The 17,343-nt window shown below is 38.1% G+C and overlaps 1 protein-coding gene and 1 long non-coding RNA gene across 3 annotated transcripts in view; one reads left to right on the top strand and one right to left on the bottom strand.

Moving 5' to 3' along the window:
* Positions 1–16,700, bottom strand: part of LOC149046335 (uncharacterized) — a 43,246-nt gene extending 26,546 nt beyond the window's left edge. Inside the window, exons 1-14 of one of the 2 annotated variants that reach the window (XM_089207694.1) lie at positions 15,812–16,700; positions 15,430–15,516; positions 14,965–15,074; positions 14,222–14,341; positions 12,959–13,047; positions 11,922–11,985; positions 11,596–11,669; positions 11,353–11,432; positions 10,579–10,640; positions 10,340–10,449; positions 9,603–9,809; positions 9,048–9,206; positions 8,089–8,214; positions 7,728–7,863 (exon numbers count right to left, since the gene is read on the bottom strand). In XM_089207694.1, the coding sequence (XP_089063820.1) occupies positions 7,755–7,863; positions 8,089–8,214; positions 9,048–9,206; positions 9,603–9,809; positions 10,340–10,449; positions 10,579–10,640; positions 11,353–11,432; positions 11,596–11,669; positions 11,922–11,985; positions 12,959–13,047; positions 14,222–14,341; positions 14,965–15,074; positions 15,430–15,516; positions 15,812–16,046 (1,632 nt within the window). In that variant the 5' untranslated portion in view covers positions 16,047–16,700 and the 3' untranslated portion in view covers positions 7,728–7,754. Of the gene's footprint in view, positions 1–7,727; positions 7,864–8,088; positions 8,215–9,047; positions 9,207–9,602; positions 9,810–10,339; positions 10,450–10,578; positions 10,641–11,352; positions 11,433–11,595; positions 11,670–11,921; positions 11,986–12,958; positions 13,048–14,221; positions 14,342–14,964; positions 15,075–15,429; positions 15,517–15,811 lie in introns of those variants that run through there. The other variant, XM_089207693.1, reaches the window with a different exon arrangement.
* LOC149046336 (uncharacterized) lies at positions 2,226–4,394 on the top strand. Its single transcript, XR_016186984.1, has 2 exons — positions 2,226–2,466; positions 4,361–4,394. It is a non-coding gene; the product is annotated as an uncharacterized LOC149046336 (long non-coding RNA).
* Positions 16,701–17,343: the final 643 nt, after the last annotated feature.

Raw genomic sequence — 17,343 nt, 5'->3', positions numbered from 1 at the left:
TACTAATTCCCCCATAGCTAGTTGGTTTGAGATCTCTGTGGCACAAACAGTAACTGGCGATACCAGATGGATGTTTTCTCGTTCTGGTTCATTTTGGCATCGTATTCGGTGAAGGCATTTGCTCAGCAATGTAAGTTGACGCAACGATTTGAACATGGCTTAGTTCTCCTTGATCACGTTTTCAAATCATTCACTGTGGATCGGTTGGTTTCGTGTTATATTGCCTGCAATTCACAGCCTACGTGCCAAAGCCTTAACTTCAGGCTGAGTGACAAAACTTGCCAGTTTAACAAAGAAACTAAGACTTCCTGCCCAGCCAGTCTGAAGCAGAATGAAGGGTTTATCTATGCTGATAACCCAGATAGAGGTGAGAATATCTTAAGAACAAATTTTTTCCTGGTTGTTTCGACAACCGAAGAAATTGGAAGACATAACGTCAAGGGAATTGGTTACGTAATGAGTCCAATTAGTTACAAGGTCTCAAGAAACGCAAAAAAACTACGTCATTTCGTCAAAGAGTATTAAAAAGAAACTAAGATTTCCTGCCCAGCCAGTCTGAAACAAAATGCAGGGTTCATCTTTGCTGATAACCTAAATCGAGGTGAGAATATCCTCAAAACACTTTGGTTTTTTTATCGGTCCGTGTTTATTAAAAAGTATATGGTTACATTTTTTTCATGGATCTGCCATAGTGTTATCAAGGAAACTTTTGTTGGCCAGCAAACTTTTGTTCCTTGTTACTCGAACAAATGAAGAAATTGGAAGATATAATTTCAGGGGAATTGGTTACGTAACGAGTCCACTTAGTTCTAAGTTCTCAAGAATACGTAATTAGTCTGTGTCATTCCGTCAAAAAGTAGACTTCCACCGTTATAGTTGCTACAATCTAACTTTCAATCGTGAAATAGACCCATTTTTAAGAGCCAAACGGCTTAAGAGTGATTGTCAGTAAAAATCAAAGAAATCGTGGCCACGGTTAAAAAATCGATTTCGCTCATACTTTGTCAGTTTGAAGGCCTAGGTAAGTAACTGAAGGATATGAGGTTAGTTTTTTGAAATATTCCATATAACGAAAGAAAACCACGAAAAACGGTCACCCTACCGGAAGCTCGGATTTCACCTAGCGGAAACTCGAAATTTTACACTTTTCAGCTTCTCGCTACACAGACGTTTACATAGCTGTGAATCTTTCTTAAGTATAATTGAATTCATTGATTCTTCCTTAGTCAAACCATGGGAATTATTTTTATCTCTGCTTATTTGTGAGCGAACTGAGACCCGATTAAGAAGACACACTTTTCTCATTTACGCGAAGGTGTAAAATAATCCAAACTCAGCGACGAAAAAAGCTGACCGGTAGTTCTTCAAATCCTCTGATATTATGACCAAAGACAGTTCAGTCATTGATTTTTAGGTCTACGGTTTTAAATCTTTAGGATCTAGTAGCACTTTTGCATGAACGCCGATCAAAATTCGATAAAATTCCAATTGAGCGCCTTTGAAATCTACAACTCTACATAACAATGCACTATTGAATAAATTAACTCCTCGGCCAAAGTTTGTACATAATGAGGGTTTTACTTTCTTAGCGGTTTGAACCTTTTAAAAATATATATTGACGTTAAATATTGTCTACACAGGTAAAACAAACTATGAAACACCAAAATTACCACGAGCTGAAATTAAATCTCACAGGCTCGCTCCCTAATCTGTGTCACGCACGAGCGACTTTGCTACAATTAGTACAGTAACAAACAGATATTTACATCTGTTAATTTACAATAAGTCTTATTTTAAAATATGTTACTCAACGATGTGCCAGGTTCCCCAGTTAACTTGCTGAAGTAAAAATAAAAGAAAATATCATAATAGCAATTCAAACTGAAACGATAAGAATTGATTTTATTAAGAATGAGAAGCTTTATACCGTCGATAGCCAATCAGAAGTACCTGTTCTCACGAAAATTGCATCGTTCTTTAAATAAATAAATCCAATTATCTTTATCTGTGAAACATTGCATCTAAAACCAGAGTTTACTGTCGGGGAACTTCATAGAACAGCGATGTCTTGCTCGTTCTTGAATATTGTTGGTGGGATTTGCGGCGTAGACGAACGCACAAGTTCTTCAACTTCCGTCACGCCTCTCACGCGGTGTAACAGGGATATCAAAATTCACAAAAAGTCGTTGAAATTTTCCGGAATTGAAATGGAGGTAGAATTAATTTTGGCGAGATGTGGATGTTTTCAAAAGCCGGCGAATTTATCGGATATGACTATCTGTCCGGTTCATCGTGCCAAGTTAGGTTTAGGTTGGCGAAGGACGGGTAATCTTTGCACCATCCCGGAAGTTGTTTCTGGTCACTGCAAGGAGCTGAGGAAGGCACCCGCACTGGAAAAAGGAATAAATTTATTCCAATCCATGAAGATATTTGAGCTTTCAAAACAGCTCGTCCCTGTGGGCTCAGGTAAGCAACCAACTACTTGAGGTTCTACCAAACAGAAACTGTCTCCAATGAATTATTTATTATGGCCATATTGGAGTGATGCAACGACCGTAATTGTGCTATTAAACGTAAACATATAAATGTTGATGTGACGTTTCCACTAGTATACTGTGCAAACTGTGCACTTTGTGGGTGGTTGGGGAGAGAGAGTAGTATGGTTGTTAAATCCTTTCCCCCACCCCCTTTCCTCCTTTTTAAATGTCGTAAAAATGACAGTGCACATTATTTATTCTTCGGTGCCCTCTTTGGAAAATTCTTAGTATTTTTCATCGAATATTGTCAAAATTAAACTTTATTTTCTCTATCAATGACAGACTGTAGTGTTGTTTGACAAGCGCAATCAATAAAACATGCAAGTCGTAAAACTCATAGTGTTTTTAATAGTCGCATTGGACAACAGAATGAAGAGGATACAAAACTCATTGGAGACAGTTCCTGCTTGGTGGTACATTTTTTAGTTGTTATTTAACTGAGCCCATAGGGACGAGCTATTTTGAAAGGTCAAATATCTTCATGGATTGGAAAAAATATATTCCTATTCCAGTGCGGCTACTTTTCACAGCTCTTGCCGAGTGACCCGAAACAACTTCCTGTATGGTGCAAAAATTAATACTTTTGAACATGATGTATTACTCAGTAAGTGACACAGGCATAATCGGAAAAAAAATCCGAGTGCTTCATGGGACAAACATCCTGCATACTGCTAGGATTGGAATGTCATGTGTGGCATACGCGCAATGGAATAAATGTGATATTTTTAAGCCTGGTGAATAAATGAGAATGATGTATTATTCAGTAAGTGACACAGGCGTACTCGGAAAAAAAGAAATCCGAGTGCTTGAAGATTTTAGATATATGAAAATTCACATATTTGCACTGCGGTGGAAAGATGAAATTAGAAGATCCTCGCAGCTAAGAACACTACTGAAACTAGTAGTTGTAAGTAGGACCTGAAAAAAAAAAAAAAAAAATTCAGGCCAGTACGGGATTTGAACCCATGACCTCTGCGATACCGGTGCAGCGCTCTACCAATTGAGCTAACAAGCCAACTGGGAACTAATCAATGAATTGGGTAGAAATAAACATCCGAGTGAATGAAGATTTTAGATATATGAAAATTCACATATTTGCACTGCGGTGGAAAGATGAAATTAGAAGATCCTCGCAGCTAAGAACACTACTGAAACTAGTAGTTGTAAGTAGGACCTGAAAAAAATTTCAGGCCCGTACGGGATTTGAACCCATGACCTCTGCGATACCGGTGCAGCGCTCTACCAATTGAGCTAACAAGCCAACTGGGAGCTGGTTAATGAATTGGGTACAAACCCGAGTGCTCTCGGCCATCAGGAGTCGAAACTATCGACATCGTGTCAGGTTATGCCTAAGTGACACGATGAGACGGTACGGGTAGTCCACTCCAATAAACTCGTTGGCTTTTAAAAACACGCAATCTTGCTAAAATCAATTCTGGTTCAAGTCCGGTGAGTTTTTTAGGACTTCGTGCGATGTTTTATACCCTTGTTACACAGCGTGAGCAGTGTGACGAAAGCTGAGTAAGGGTAGAAATTAGCAATTGGAAGTTACTTAGCAAGTGCGTTCGTCTGCGCCGCAAATCCCACCGACAATATTCAAGAACGAGCAAGACGTCGTTGTTATGTATGTCTATTAACTTCGCCAACAACATACTCTGGTTATATGGTTAAGTAGATTTGTTTATTTAGAGAACGATGCAATATTTGCTTTTCGTGGAAACAGTTACTTCCGATTGGTTTTCGACGGCACAAAACTTCTCATACTAAATAAAATCAATTATTATTGAGCTAGAATTACTATTAAGGTTTTCTTTTTTTTTCAGCAAGTTAACTGGGAAACCTGGCACATCTTTGAGTAAGATATTTTAAAAATACGACTTATTAAAAATCAACGGATGTAAATATCTGTTTGTTACTGTACTAATTGTAGCTAAGTCGCTCGTGCGTGACGCAGATTAGGGAGCGAGCCTGTGAGATTTAATTTCAGCTCGTGGTAATTTTGGTGTTTCATAGTTTGTTTTACCTGTGTAGACAATATTTAACATTAATATATATTTTTAAAACGCTTCAAACCGCTAAAAAAACAAAACCCTTATGTTTTATGTACAAACTTTGGCCGAGTAGTTAATTTATTCAATAGTGCTTTGTTATGTAGAGTTGTAGATTTCAAAGGCGCTCAATTGGAATTTTATCGAATTTTGATCGGCGTTCATGCAAAAGTGCTACTAGATCCTAAAGATTTAAAACCGTAGACCTAAAAATCAATGACTGAATTGTCTTTGGTTATAATATCAGAGGATTTGAAGAACTACCGGTCAGCTTTTTTCGTCGCTGAGTTTGGATTATTTTACACCTTCGCGTAAATGAGAAAAGTGTGTCTTCTTAATCGGGTCTCAGTTCGCTCACAAATAAGCTGAGATAAAAATAATTCCCATGGTTTGACTAAGGAAGAATCAATGAATTCAATTATACTTAAGAAAGATTTACAGCTATGTGAACGTCTGTGTAGCGAGAAGCTGAAAAGTGTAAAATTTCGAGTTTCCGCTAGGTGAAATCCGAGCTTCCGGTAGGGTGACCGTTTTTCGTGGTTTTCTGCCGTTATATGGAATATTTCAAAAAACTAACCTCATATCCTTCAGTTACTTACCTAGGCCTTCAAACTGACAAAGTATGAGCGCAATCGATTTTTTGACCGTGGCCACGTTTTTTGAATTTTCCTTGATTTTTACTGACATTTACTCTTAAAAACTTCCGTATTAAAAACATCCTTTAGTTATGGTATTATTAAATTATTAATTGTGTTGTTTACAATTGTATGATATGTTGATTACTCATGCAGAGTATAATGATTTGTTTGCATATTTTTCGTTGCAGCTGTCAAGTCAAGTAAGGTTTTCGATACAGGGTGTCTTAAGGTTTTAAAGGGCAATATTAGTATTTTTTGTTGTATGACTGTGTAAAAATTCCATGATTACAGGACATTATCCTAAGAAAAAGTGCTTATTTTTTTTGTTTGAAAATTCTTGTCATATTATAATTCAGAGAGGAGATTCCACTAGGACTGGAGAATACTGGGTCGACCCACAAGGCAATGGGAACTCCTTCAAGGCTTTTTGTAACATGACAACTGATGGAGGTACCTCAGTGTTTTTTTTTTTTTGTTTTCAAATGCTGGTTTTTCTCTTTGTTGTTTACAAAACAGGTTTTTTTTTCCAATCAATAGGAGGCTGGATGATGATGTTGAACGTTATTTTGGTAAGCTCTCAATCTTCACTGTGAATCGGTTGGCTTTGTGTTATATTGCCTGCAATTCACAGCCAGCGTGTCAAAGCCTTAACTTCAGGCTGAGTGACAAAACTTGCCAGTTTAACAAAAAAACTAAGATTTCCTGCCCAGCCAGTCTGAAGCAGAATGCAGGATTTATTTACGCTGACAACCCAAATCGAGGTGAAAAAAAAAAAATTTTTTTGTCCCTTGTTGGAAGACAAAACTTCAAGGGACTTACGTAATGAGTCCACTTAGTTACAAGGCCTCAAGAAACGCAGAGAGTCTGCGTCATTTCGTCAAAGAGCATTAAAAGGAAACTAAGATTTCCTGCCCAGCCAGGTTTATCTATGCGGATAACCCAAATCAAGGTGAGAATATCATTAAAACACTTGGGTTTTCTTTTATCGGTCTGTGTCTATTAAAAAGCTTATGGTTACATTTTTACATGGTTCTGCCTCACCATTATCAAGGAAACTTTAGTGGGCCAGCAAACCTTTTCCCCTTGATACTTCGGTAATTGAAGAAATTGGAAGACATAATTCCAGGCGACTTGGTTACGTAGTGAGTCCATTTAGTTCTAAGGTCTTAAGAATACATAATTAGTTCAGGTCATTTCGTCAAAAAGTAGACTTCAACCGTTATAGTTGCTACAATCTAACTTTCAGTCGTAAAATGGACTCATTTATAAGAGCCAAACGGCATAAAAACTAACTTATTAAAAACACCCTCTAGTTATGGTATTATTAAAACGTTTACTTGCTTGTCATCAACCGCAAATTAAGATGTAGAGCGATCAATACGTTGTAACAGGTACTTTCATTTATAAATGTTAATTATGTTGTTTACAGTTGTATGACATGTTGATTACTCATGCAAAGTATAATGATTTGTTCGCATATTTTTCGCTGCAGCGCTACTCGGTTCAGTTCCCTTCAGAGCTGCAGAGTCCTGTCAATATATCATTCAGAGTGGAGATTCCACTAGGACTGGAGAATACTGGGTCAACCCACAAGGCACTGGGAACTCCTTCAAGGCTTTTTGTGACATGACAACTGATGGAGGTACCTCAGTCTTTTTTTTTGTTTTTTGTTTTCAAATGTTGGGTTTTTTTCTTTGTTGTTTATATAACTGTTTTTTTTTTCCAATCAATAGGATGCTGGATAATGGTGTTGAACGTTATTTTGCCAAGCTCTCAATCTTCAAGGTATGCGTAACTATGGAAACGGCAAAATGACTAAAACCAAAAGCGCTATGAACCATCTAAGAGCGTACCTAAACTTTACCCAAATAAGATTTCACTGCAGCAAAAAAAAAAAAAAAAAAAAAAAAGGAATAGCATTCCACGTCAGAACGACTCTGAACAACAAAGGTGCAGAAGTGGTGCGATATTTCAGCGGAGAAAAAGATGAGATGCCAGACTCGTGTGACTCCTTTGTCCGTATGGATGGCGATAACTCAAGACTGGCTCAGTATTGTGCGACATGGGCATATCATGGTAAGTGGGGACATGTCAGGAATAATGTTGGAGAGAATCGTCTCTAAAACTACGCAATATTTGTGGGCCGCAAGCATCATTGGATAATTTCTACTGGTGGCCACTGGAAGTGCGATTATGATACTAGCAACAACCTGTCTACTGGAGACTTTTGGAAAGTTTATGTCCGTTGAAGTACACATTCTTGTAATAACTTTGTAATAGGACAAAGCGTAAGCGAAAAAGAGAAAAAGTCAAATGAAAATTCAAATGCATATAAACGACCCTCAGGCTATATGACTGGCATTCGAATGATTTTAAATTTGAAAGTTTTTTGACATGTAAGTCAACCAAAAACACAATCTCCTTGGATCTGGGGGAGATTCAGGACTGTGGGATCTGACAAGGGGAACGGAATTGGAAACATTTTTCCTTAAGGAAACCGAATGTTTGAAAACTAAAATAAATTATAATCATCAAATTTCTTCGAACGTGATTAGTACATGAACTGCCTCATTTTCCTCGATGATTCTGTAGAGTTGTAACTGGACAGTTGTAACTGGACAGTTGGTCGTAATCGGACACCTGTAATCGGACAGTTACATGGCCAATTACATTAAGTATACTCAAATGAATCCACTAATCACAGAATTTATTACAGTAGCCATAGCAAAGGCTTACCATCCCAAGCTGGGAATATTTAAAAAAACAGAGAGATGTAACCGCACGATGAATCTATTGCGCGCCCTACGCATATCTAGACTGTCAAATTCTTCATAGTTAGGAGTTTCATCTACACGTGCTATCTACCTGTTTCCTTCATTAGGCCATGGACTGTTGGCTCTGGACCTCTGCAAAGCATCCTGGGAATGTTGATTATGGATGTCTTCAATAAAGTACAGTTTCCAAGACTCCACTCGTGTCGCTGGATTCGTCCTGAAAAAGAATTCATTAGAGACTTGAAAAAAACCTTCATGCATGGCGCCCAAAGTTGTCTCCCATAAAACTGATCGGCTTCTGGAAATGATTACATACGTAATGACTGAGTTGGAAGGCCGGCTTCCCGTCTGGCCTGACAATACTAATTCAATTAGCATTTTATGATTTAAGCACCGAGTGTTTCAAACTTTTTCTAACAGCCTAAATAGGAAGTACTTGCAGTACTTGAAGAGAACGCACTGAAAAACTATTAAAAAGATTCTACAGTAGAATCTTTTCTTTTTTTTCTTCGATTCAGCGTAAGAACCTTGTAATTCATCGAGAAGGCCGACTCATTTTCGCACTCTTCTTAATTTCAATTGAAGTCCACAATTTATATTCACGTTTTCAGAAAACGCAAAAGAGCCGTGTGAGTGTAGGGCCGAACGGCCTTCTACAGACAGGTTCACGTCAATCCATCTAGCCCTACTCACCTCTGCCTTCACTATGGCTTTCTAAGGAACTGCGCACTTAGGCCGTATCGTCATATGATATATTTACTTATTGACCACGTGGTCGTGGTCTGAATGCATAGACTGAGGGTAGCAAGCTCCGTGCGTCAAAACCGAAAGCCAAATATTTTCCCGTACGGTCCTATCTGTCAAGTAACTCAGTCTGTAAGGTTTTTATCATATGACTGTCGCTTTTGCTTTCCACACTTCCATACTCACGTTTTGTTGGGGAAGCACAAAAAATATGAATAATGAAAAACATCTGATAACGAAAGTGTGGAAGGAAAACATTTCCCCTTCTATGATCGCTGATCCAGACAGGTGTCAATGGATTCTTACCTGGTATAGTAGACCCAGATATCTTGCTCATCAATTAACAAGTACATCATGTTAAACTCCCTGTTGTATGCCACATCTTTTAGCATGTTTAGAGGAGAAATGGATGGCGGCGGGAGGACTGTGGAGAGGTTCTGACGCTTCCGAGAAATCAAACGAACACTACAATACAAGAAACAAAAAAAAATGGTGATTTCAGTGCAGAGTAACTCCTTCCTAACTGCCTTCAAAGCTCACTAGAAACGTCATCGCGTGAATTTTAGTAATAAAAGATGCTTAAGGCAGATAAGTTTAACATGCCAGAATGACGATTTCATTTGACACTGCCGTATTTTAGAACCGATTTCGTTGTGAGTAAAAACAACTTAGAAAAAGAAAATTGAAGGAGATTGCTTAAATCTTTCCAAAATTAGTTTTGCCAAACTCTATTAGAGTCTATAGATATTTGGTCTTAAAATCACTTCAGCAAACCATGGCACCAGCCCCTCCCCCATTACCAGGAATAACTTGAGAACATCAATTGTACCATGCCCTCCCCCATTTTGTTTACGACTTTACCTGCTGTCATTTCCAACAGCCATAACACGTGTTGACTTTCCCTTACACGTGACCAGACTGAGTGACGTCACTGAGCAGCGTGATGAGGCCCAGAAATCACATAGATGGTTGAGTGAGAATACTTCGATGAAGCGATTAGAACAGCAGTAAAGAAGCTTTGAAGAGACGATGTTCATCCAGTAAATTCCCTCAGAAAATACAGGAATGCTGAAAAGTTTATGATAAAGCGCGTTAAGTTGGCTTGAGAATCAAGAATGACGGTCAATATTTAGTGCTCCTAAGAATTGTAGTTCACTCGCACGCAAAACTTTCTTTCGTTACCGTAAGACTGGAAAACAGGGCAACTGGTCAAGAACTAGGGGATGGTTAGTCACTTAATTTCACGAGAAATTAAGGCACACAAATTTATCCCAGAAGTAGTGAGCTCGAGTGCATTTGACATAACACGGCGGCGCAAGGTAGTAAGGTGGTAGTATACTTTACTTCTGGACGCTGTTTCTTGAGCGCAACAAATCGTATCATTATTTGACTTTTTCAGCTCCGCTTATGCCATCCTATGGCAAACCACAATAAAATCGTTCGTGTGTTGGGCCGAACGGCTTAAACTGAGCCTGTTCGAAAAAGGTCGTCCATCTCCGTACTCGCTCGGCTCTTTTATTTTTTCCGAGAACGTGAATTTTACTTGCGGACTTCATTTCAGTCGATAAGTACAGAGTATGGACTGTTAGTGCTCTCACCTGTATATCTCCTCCATAAAGTCAAGAGAGTTTACTTTTATGATACCATCCATGGCAGCAGTTATCACCAGCGCCGAATTCTCAGGGTGAAGCAATATCTTTGTTATGGCCTGAATATGGCGGAGGAAAAAAAACATCAGGATCCTTGAAAACCCACATTGTGGTTACTAGTGTCGTTCATGGTGTCTTCAGTACAAAACAGACAGTACAAAGCTGATATCGAATGAAGATAAGCTCACCTTAGAATGGCCTGAGAAAGTGTGTACTTTTCCTCCACTCTTTGCTCTGCTCCAAACATTTACTGAAAATCAATAGATATGAATAAAATGAAAAATACTAAGTTCTATATCTAACACAAAAAAAAAAAACAACCACAACCATAACAAGCTTTGACTTGATGAGCACATTTTGGTTTTTTGAGATTCTGTTTTCTTGCTTTCCGCCAGTCATGTGAACTTGTTTGGAGCTTACGTTCTCGCTCTTTGTCATAGGACAGTTTTAGATTAAGTGACAAGGGCACTGTAGGATTGCATCACCTTAGCCATAGACTAAGCTCCTACTGTGTTACGCGTATTGGCGCTGCTTCACGAAAATATCCCACGCTTCTCGCCAAAATCGCGGGAAGTCTCGAGTTTTGCCACTCGAAGACCGCGTCACATCACGCATCAGCCAGGAGTGTAGTAAACTGCAATCTTGCCATTGCATGATTTTGGTTTAAGAAAAGTAGTAAAAACTCATATGAATAACACGGACGAGGTGTCCACACCCCCCTTCCCCCCCCCTCCCCCACCCCCTTGCTTGTATGGTAGGCCTCACACCAAATAAACCAAATAAATCATAGTGACTTCCTCATTCTCGCTTTCGCGCGCTTTTTGTTGTTGAGTTACAACATGTACCTGTGTTCGGGGTGGGTTCTAATTACTTTGGCTTTAGTTTTTCGACACTCAGTCAAAATATGCTCCATAACATTCGCTCACAAAACACTCAGCAGAGTTAAAACCATGAAATCTTACCATCACAATCAGTTCCTACGGTCACCAGAAAGTTACAAGCTTTTGAATAAACACATCCAGTCACTGGACCTCGGTGAGCGCTGCCAGAAAGAAATAGGAAATGACAAACATTAATTTGGCACTTTTTGTTTGCTCATAAAAACAAACCTCCGAGACATTTAGGCCTCGCACAATGTAGTCTCATAAAGTGTAAATTGAAAAGTAGAAAAACCACTAACAAAGGTTCACATGTACATCACTCACTCCAGTATCTGAAATAGAAGATTTCCTTCCATGTCGTAAGCCACTACATTCCGTTCAGACAGACAATAGAGACGCTGTCAAGAAAATATGTGTAGAAAAACAAAAGTAAGGTTTGAAGTGGATCAACATTAGCAGATTTGGCGCAGACTTCGAAAATAAGTGGATTTCAGATAGGGAGTCAGTCACAAATTTCAAAGCATGGATCCTCAACAAACTTCAGATTATGGATCCTGGATGTTCCTTCAAGACTGTACAGATTTCATTATATACTTAAATTTGACATTTTCTGCAGGTTTTCAGGACCAAAAGCTACAACATACACTTACCTGCATGGCTTCATCCAGCTCTACTTGTTTTACCCAGCTTCCCCCCATGTCAGGATAAGATGCCCTGTGGTTGTGATCACACACTATGCTAGTATCATTCAAAATGACCTCTAATTTGACACAATAGTACAATGACCACCGTGGGTGGTGGGTAACTACCGTAGAGAACACGCCCCTGATCAGTTAGTTTTGGGTCTTCCAGTGTACTGGGTTTCAGATCGTTCTAATGCTCTGCCACTTGCAAATTAGTCAACGCTTTCCCACACACACCACCCTTACTGGTTTAGTTCATTGCTCTCTAGTGCCAGCGTCTCGTTCTGCTAGTCAGTAAACTGTTTGTCTGTGTTTGATATTAACAGTGATTAGTTTACTTCTAATGGTATCTATATTTCACCAACCCAAAAATAATCATTTGAATTAACCAAGAGGCAGAGGAGGTCAGCTGGAATTAAACCTTTGTAGATCACACTTCTCCCTGCCCAAGCACATTTTTTTTCCTATTAAGTTCCAAAGTTTTTTTTCCTATTAAGTCCTCATGAAACGAGTTAACCCTATGAACCCTGAGAGTGACTAGCAACTACTATCACCTAACAATATCACCCCTGAATCCCTCATGAAGGTCATGAGAAGAAAAGAATTATCTCTACCTAAAGAAGCCAATCATTGTTTTAATGAATTTGTTTAAAAATAAATGAAGTGTAGAGAACAGTGTTTGGAGAATGAGCATAGTGATCTTAGGATGTAAAGTAGGGTTAATTAGGACTCGATGCCTGGTACGTCACAAAATGGTAGCCAAAATTGGACTAAGGGATGGGAGATGGATGAAAGTGTAGCCTTTTGAATTCGAACTAATCACTTGAAAACATAAATTTTTCTTTAAGCAATTTGAGGCTCCACTGGCACTTTCACACTCAGATACAAGTTTGTAATTGAGTAAAAGGTTCAAAATTATAGTCAGTGAGGATGTTCATCACAAGTGGTCTATAATTATATATAATAAAGTTTCAGATTGGCACTGTTGTTAATTATCATATTACCTCAAAACTAAACCATAGTTGGCCATGGGTCTTGAATCTCTATCCAAGGCTTTCTGTCTGTTTTTATCTAGTTCACCAAATGTCCAGAACTGAAAAAAAAAACATAATGGTCTAAATTAAAAGTGTTACCATGAAAGCTTCTAAAATTCACCCTTTGATTTCCAGAGGTGTTAAATAAATACATGTTACTTCTTCTGACAGTTATCAAATGAATACAGTATGCAGAAAATAGGTGAGATAATTATAAGCAAAACCATCAACTACAGAGTTCTATCTTGATGTGACAAAAAAATTATCTTTTGTTACCCAATTCACAAGGTATAAGCGAGTGTAAAGCAACTTAAGGGGTTAATAAAATGTTTTGCTGTCTTGTTGCATGTGTGAGACAAAGAATAGAAAACTCCTAGTCCCCTGTGAGAAATTGAACCTCATACCTTCAGATTTTGCACTTTCATGCTTTACAACTGAGCCAGAGAGACTCTAAGCTGAGCTGAGCCATGGCTAGGTTCATATATAACACACATTCCCCATACAGCTAGGATCAGAAATGTTGTAAGTCTTTGTGCCAGTTAAGTATAATAGAGCATGAAGTATGATGAATTGTAAGGTTAAAGAAAAGATGACATACAAAGATGTTTCTTTGGCTTGTCACTAGTGTGGGACAAATAATTATAACAGTGCAGAAGGGGAAAATTACCTGTTACTAAAAACTGGATCATTGCCTAACGCAATTCAAGAATTTTTATTGGCTTAGCCTTCATGAGTTATGAGCCATTATACCATGCTCTTCAAATAAATTTGGGAAAATTTATCTATATTTTATAAAGAATTATTCCATTTGCACTTGTTGGATATTAAATGATTATGGCCACCTTGGCCCTCTGGGTCTTGTTGGCTATCACTCATCTCACATTCAACATGTGCCTCTGGAATAATTGTTTGTCACATGATACTTAAGCTGAATTATACACGTATTTTGATAGGTTCCCACTTGTGATTTATTGAAAGGTAGATGCACAGGTGACATCACTAATGCCAAAATTTTGTCCTTTTCCATTATAATAAGTATAAAATAAATAGATTCCATGTTGGTCTGTACAGTTACTGTAATAGATTACAGAAGACATCCAAATGCCTTAAGGAAATCAATGACACAGCTGGCTGTGCCCATGTGCAACTTTTTTGTTTTTATTCGCTTTTTGACATCATCCACATTTATTATCTATAAAAAATTAAATTGTTAATTAGATTATCGGATTATACCTTCATGCCTCCTGTCCCACCAGTGATAAGTTCATCTTTAACATGATTGAAGACCATACACAGAACTGAATGCATCTCAGCTGCCACTGAAAATACTTCATGGAAGTTTAGATTAAAAACCTACACAAGGAGGTAAATAACAGAACATAAGACACAACCACAAAGCTATTTACTGCATGACCCCTGTGAAAAAGAGGGTAAGTCAAAGTTGGTCAGACAATGCTAAATGAGCAGTACTGCACATCAAACAAATGATTACTGCTCCAGAACAATTAAACACCAGCCTGAGGGCTTAAAGCTGTTTGGGTGAACCAGCTCATCAAAGGCGACTGATGGAAAATGTCTTTACAAAATGATACAACAGATGAACCCAAGTTCTCCCACATTGCCAGCAGAAAAATAAAACTGGTACAGTCATTCAAATACAGAGAGAAACTGCACATGACTAGCAAAAAGATAAGGAACCTACTCTCTGGTAATTACTTAAATTCCAGCCAATGACTGTCACTTTTTTATCCAGAAATTTTTTTCCAGCAGCTGCCCCTTAGTGTAGTACATGCATGTGCATGTACATCTGCATGACAACCCTGTAGCCTCAATTATACAAATATGTGATTTTCAAGCCATCTTTCCTCCTGTCAACTTTAAATTGTAAGTCCTGTATGTACCAATTGGACTGTATGTATGGGGATTATATCTCCTTTAATAAAAATTGTTTTACTTATTTAAGGAGCGTTACTTGCCTTTAATGCATACTCTTTGGATAATGCAAAATAAACATTGAACTTCCTTGAAAATATAATGAGCCTAAGAACATTAAACTGGTAGGAGGGGTAGTTCAAATGTCTTGTGACTGAAAACAAATAAACAGTAAATTAACAAATTGTTTGAAAGCAATTCTAATCAGCTCATAATTTGCACAACTAATGGTCCTCTAAAGCTATGAAGTGAAGCCCGTGTTATAAGAATACATTACAAATAAAAGATTTCAAAGAGAATAGCAGGTAATTAAAGAGATCATAATATTTAGTGTCTTATTTTGTAAATTCATAGATCTTTATTATAAGTATATTAATCCACAGAAATTATTTGAGCAGATTGTGTCATCAGAGAAAATATCTGTATAATGTCCTGCACACATCATTTCCACAAAGACCACAATTTGATAAAGAAAATTTGCTTGTTACTGTTATTCTTACATATTGTACCTGTATTATAGACACTTTCATAAGACCAACTTGTGATTCCTCTCGAGTCAAGGAATACAAACTGCCTGAATCGTGAATTGTGTGTCACTGAGGAAAAGAGACAAATTAAAACTAATAAATCACAAGTAAATCATACAACTACTAAGAAGGGTGTCAATCATATGATCACCAACTCCTAACAAGCAGAAGACTAATTTTTTTACGACAGCAATGTCTATGCATGTGCTGGTTATTTGGATGTCAGATTTATAACTTTATGGGCATATTAACTTTCCAGCATTATCACTTGGATAAAGATAAAAAAGTTGGAATTTCCCTTCTGCCAACACCCTTCCTGTGCACCTTTTCTCCATCCCATTTTGGAATCATCCCTATCTCCTACCTCCGACAATCTCGCAGTTTTTTGAGGCATGTTTGTATGACCCTCTACTCTGGAAGCCATACGGGATTTGCAAATAATTGCTTCTTTCACTGATGCTGTATGTTACTTCGCTTTCTGTCTCCTCGCCCTGTGATTCCACTCTGCCTCTTTCAAAGCATTCTACAGTCCCAGCATTTCCAGCATCAGGAACTGCTAGCTCCTCCTCTTTGTTCTCCAGCTTTGTAGATCGATACATTTTATATTTTAAAAGTTCTGGAACTTTTGCAATTTAATAGCATGTGGTGTTTTCAAAGAGAGGTCCATCACTATGCGAAATGCTATTCTGTCAGTTCACTGAACATCATATAAACATCTTAGACAAGCCGAAATAACTTCACTGCAATATATACAACGCGATATTGTTTTTTAGTGAAATGCCTTCAAAGAAACCCATGCAAAAGCGGAAAGCTTGCTGTCACGATTGAATCAAATTAACAAAAATTCCTCCACATCGGCAAATAAACCTCTCGAATGTTCCTTGATAGTTTTTGGTCGACAAGAAATTCCTTATGGACAACTGTTTACTCCACAGAGCCATTGTAGACTTGTATTCATTGTAGTATGGTACAAACATTCACATGTCGCCATTGTCAAGAACACATTCTGCGATGCGGTCACAGTGTGATGGAATCCAACCAGCTGCAACTTTCTCGCCAAGCTTTGAAGTTAAAAATATGCAACTACCCACTGATTATCCAGAGTTGTTATCAACTTAACTAAAGTTTGAAAACACTAAGAAAAACTAGTTTCATTACGTTTGAATAGGACTCGATTATTTCCATATTTTAAACAAATTAGTATTAATCTGTCTTGTCGAGTCTTGTCGCAGGTTGCTAAGATACGAGAAGGAATGGGTACTAGAGATTTGTAGGAAAGCACTATATAACATCGTCCTAAACCAGATGAGCCCACGACATATCAGCGGCATCTTGTATGAGTATCCGCATTTTACAATGTGACTTCCGCTTTTTCTTGTTAAAGCGTATTTTACAGTGTACTCATGGAATAGGAAGTGCGTTTGAGCCAGTTTCTGGCAGATTTGAACAGAAAAGCGGGTCTTTTGTCGGATTGTAATGACATTTTCATCGATGGCGCTGTTAACGAAATGTTCGGCTGGTTCGTAAGTTGTCGACCTGGTTTCGGTCGATCTGATTAATTGACAACACCCCTAGGGCAATACATATCATCGTCCCAAACCAGATGAGCCCATAACACGTCAGCCGAATCGTAGCGAGAGCCTTCTATTTTTCTGCTCGTTTCCGGCGAATCAAGAGACCGTGACCTGTGTGACTGACGATAAAGCGTCGTATTCTTCAATATTTTATTGCGAAAGTATTCTTCCCATAACTTGTACAAACTAATTTCTGTCTAGGTCACATATTTAAGAAAAAATCTAGCCTGTTATAAAGGCGTTAAAAGGAGGATCGACACTTAAATATGACCGGCCTAATAGTTTCGGTTGATGTTATCCTCTGACCTCGCTATCATCGACC

Source organism: Pocillopora damicornis, chromosome 5 (assembly GCF_964200805.1).
Source record: "Pocillopora damicornis chromosome 5, jaPocDami1.2, whole genome shotgun sequence".
In the NCBI taxonomy this organism is placed as follows: Eukaryota; Metazoa; Cnidaria; class Anthozoa; order Scleractinia; family Pocilloporidae; genus Pocillopora; species Pocillopora damicornis.
Note: the sequence above shows the minus strand (reverse complement) of the source record. Positions and strands in the feature narration are given on the sequence as shown.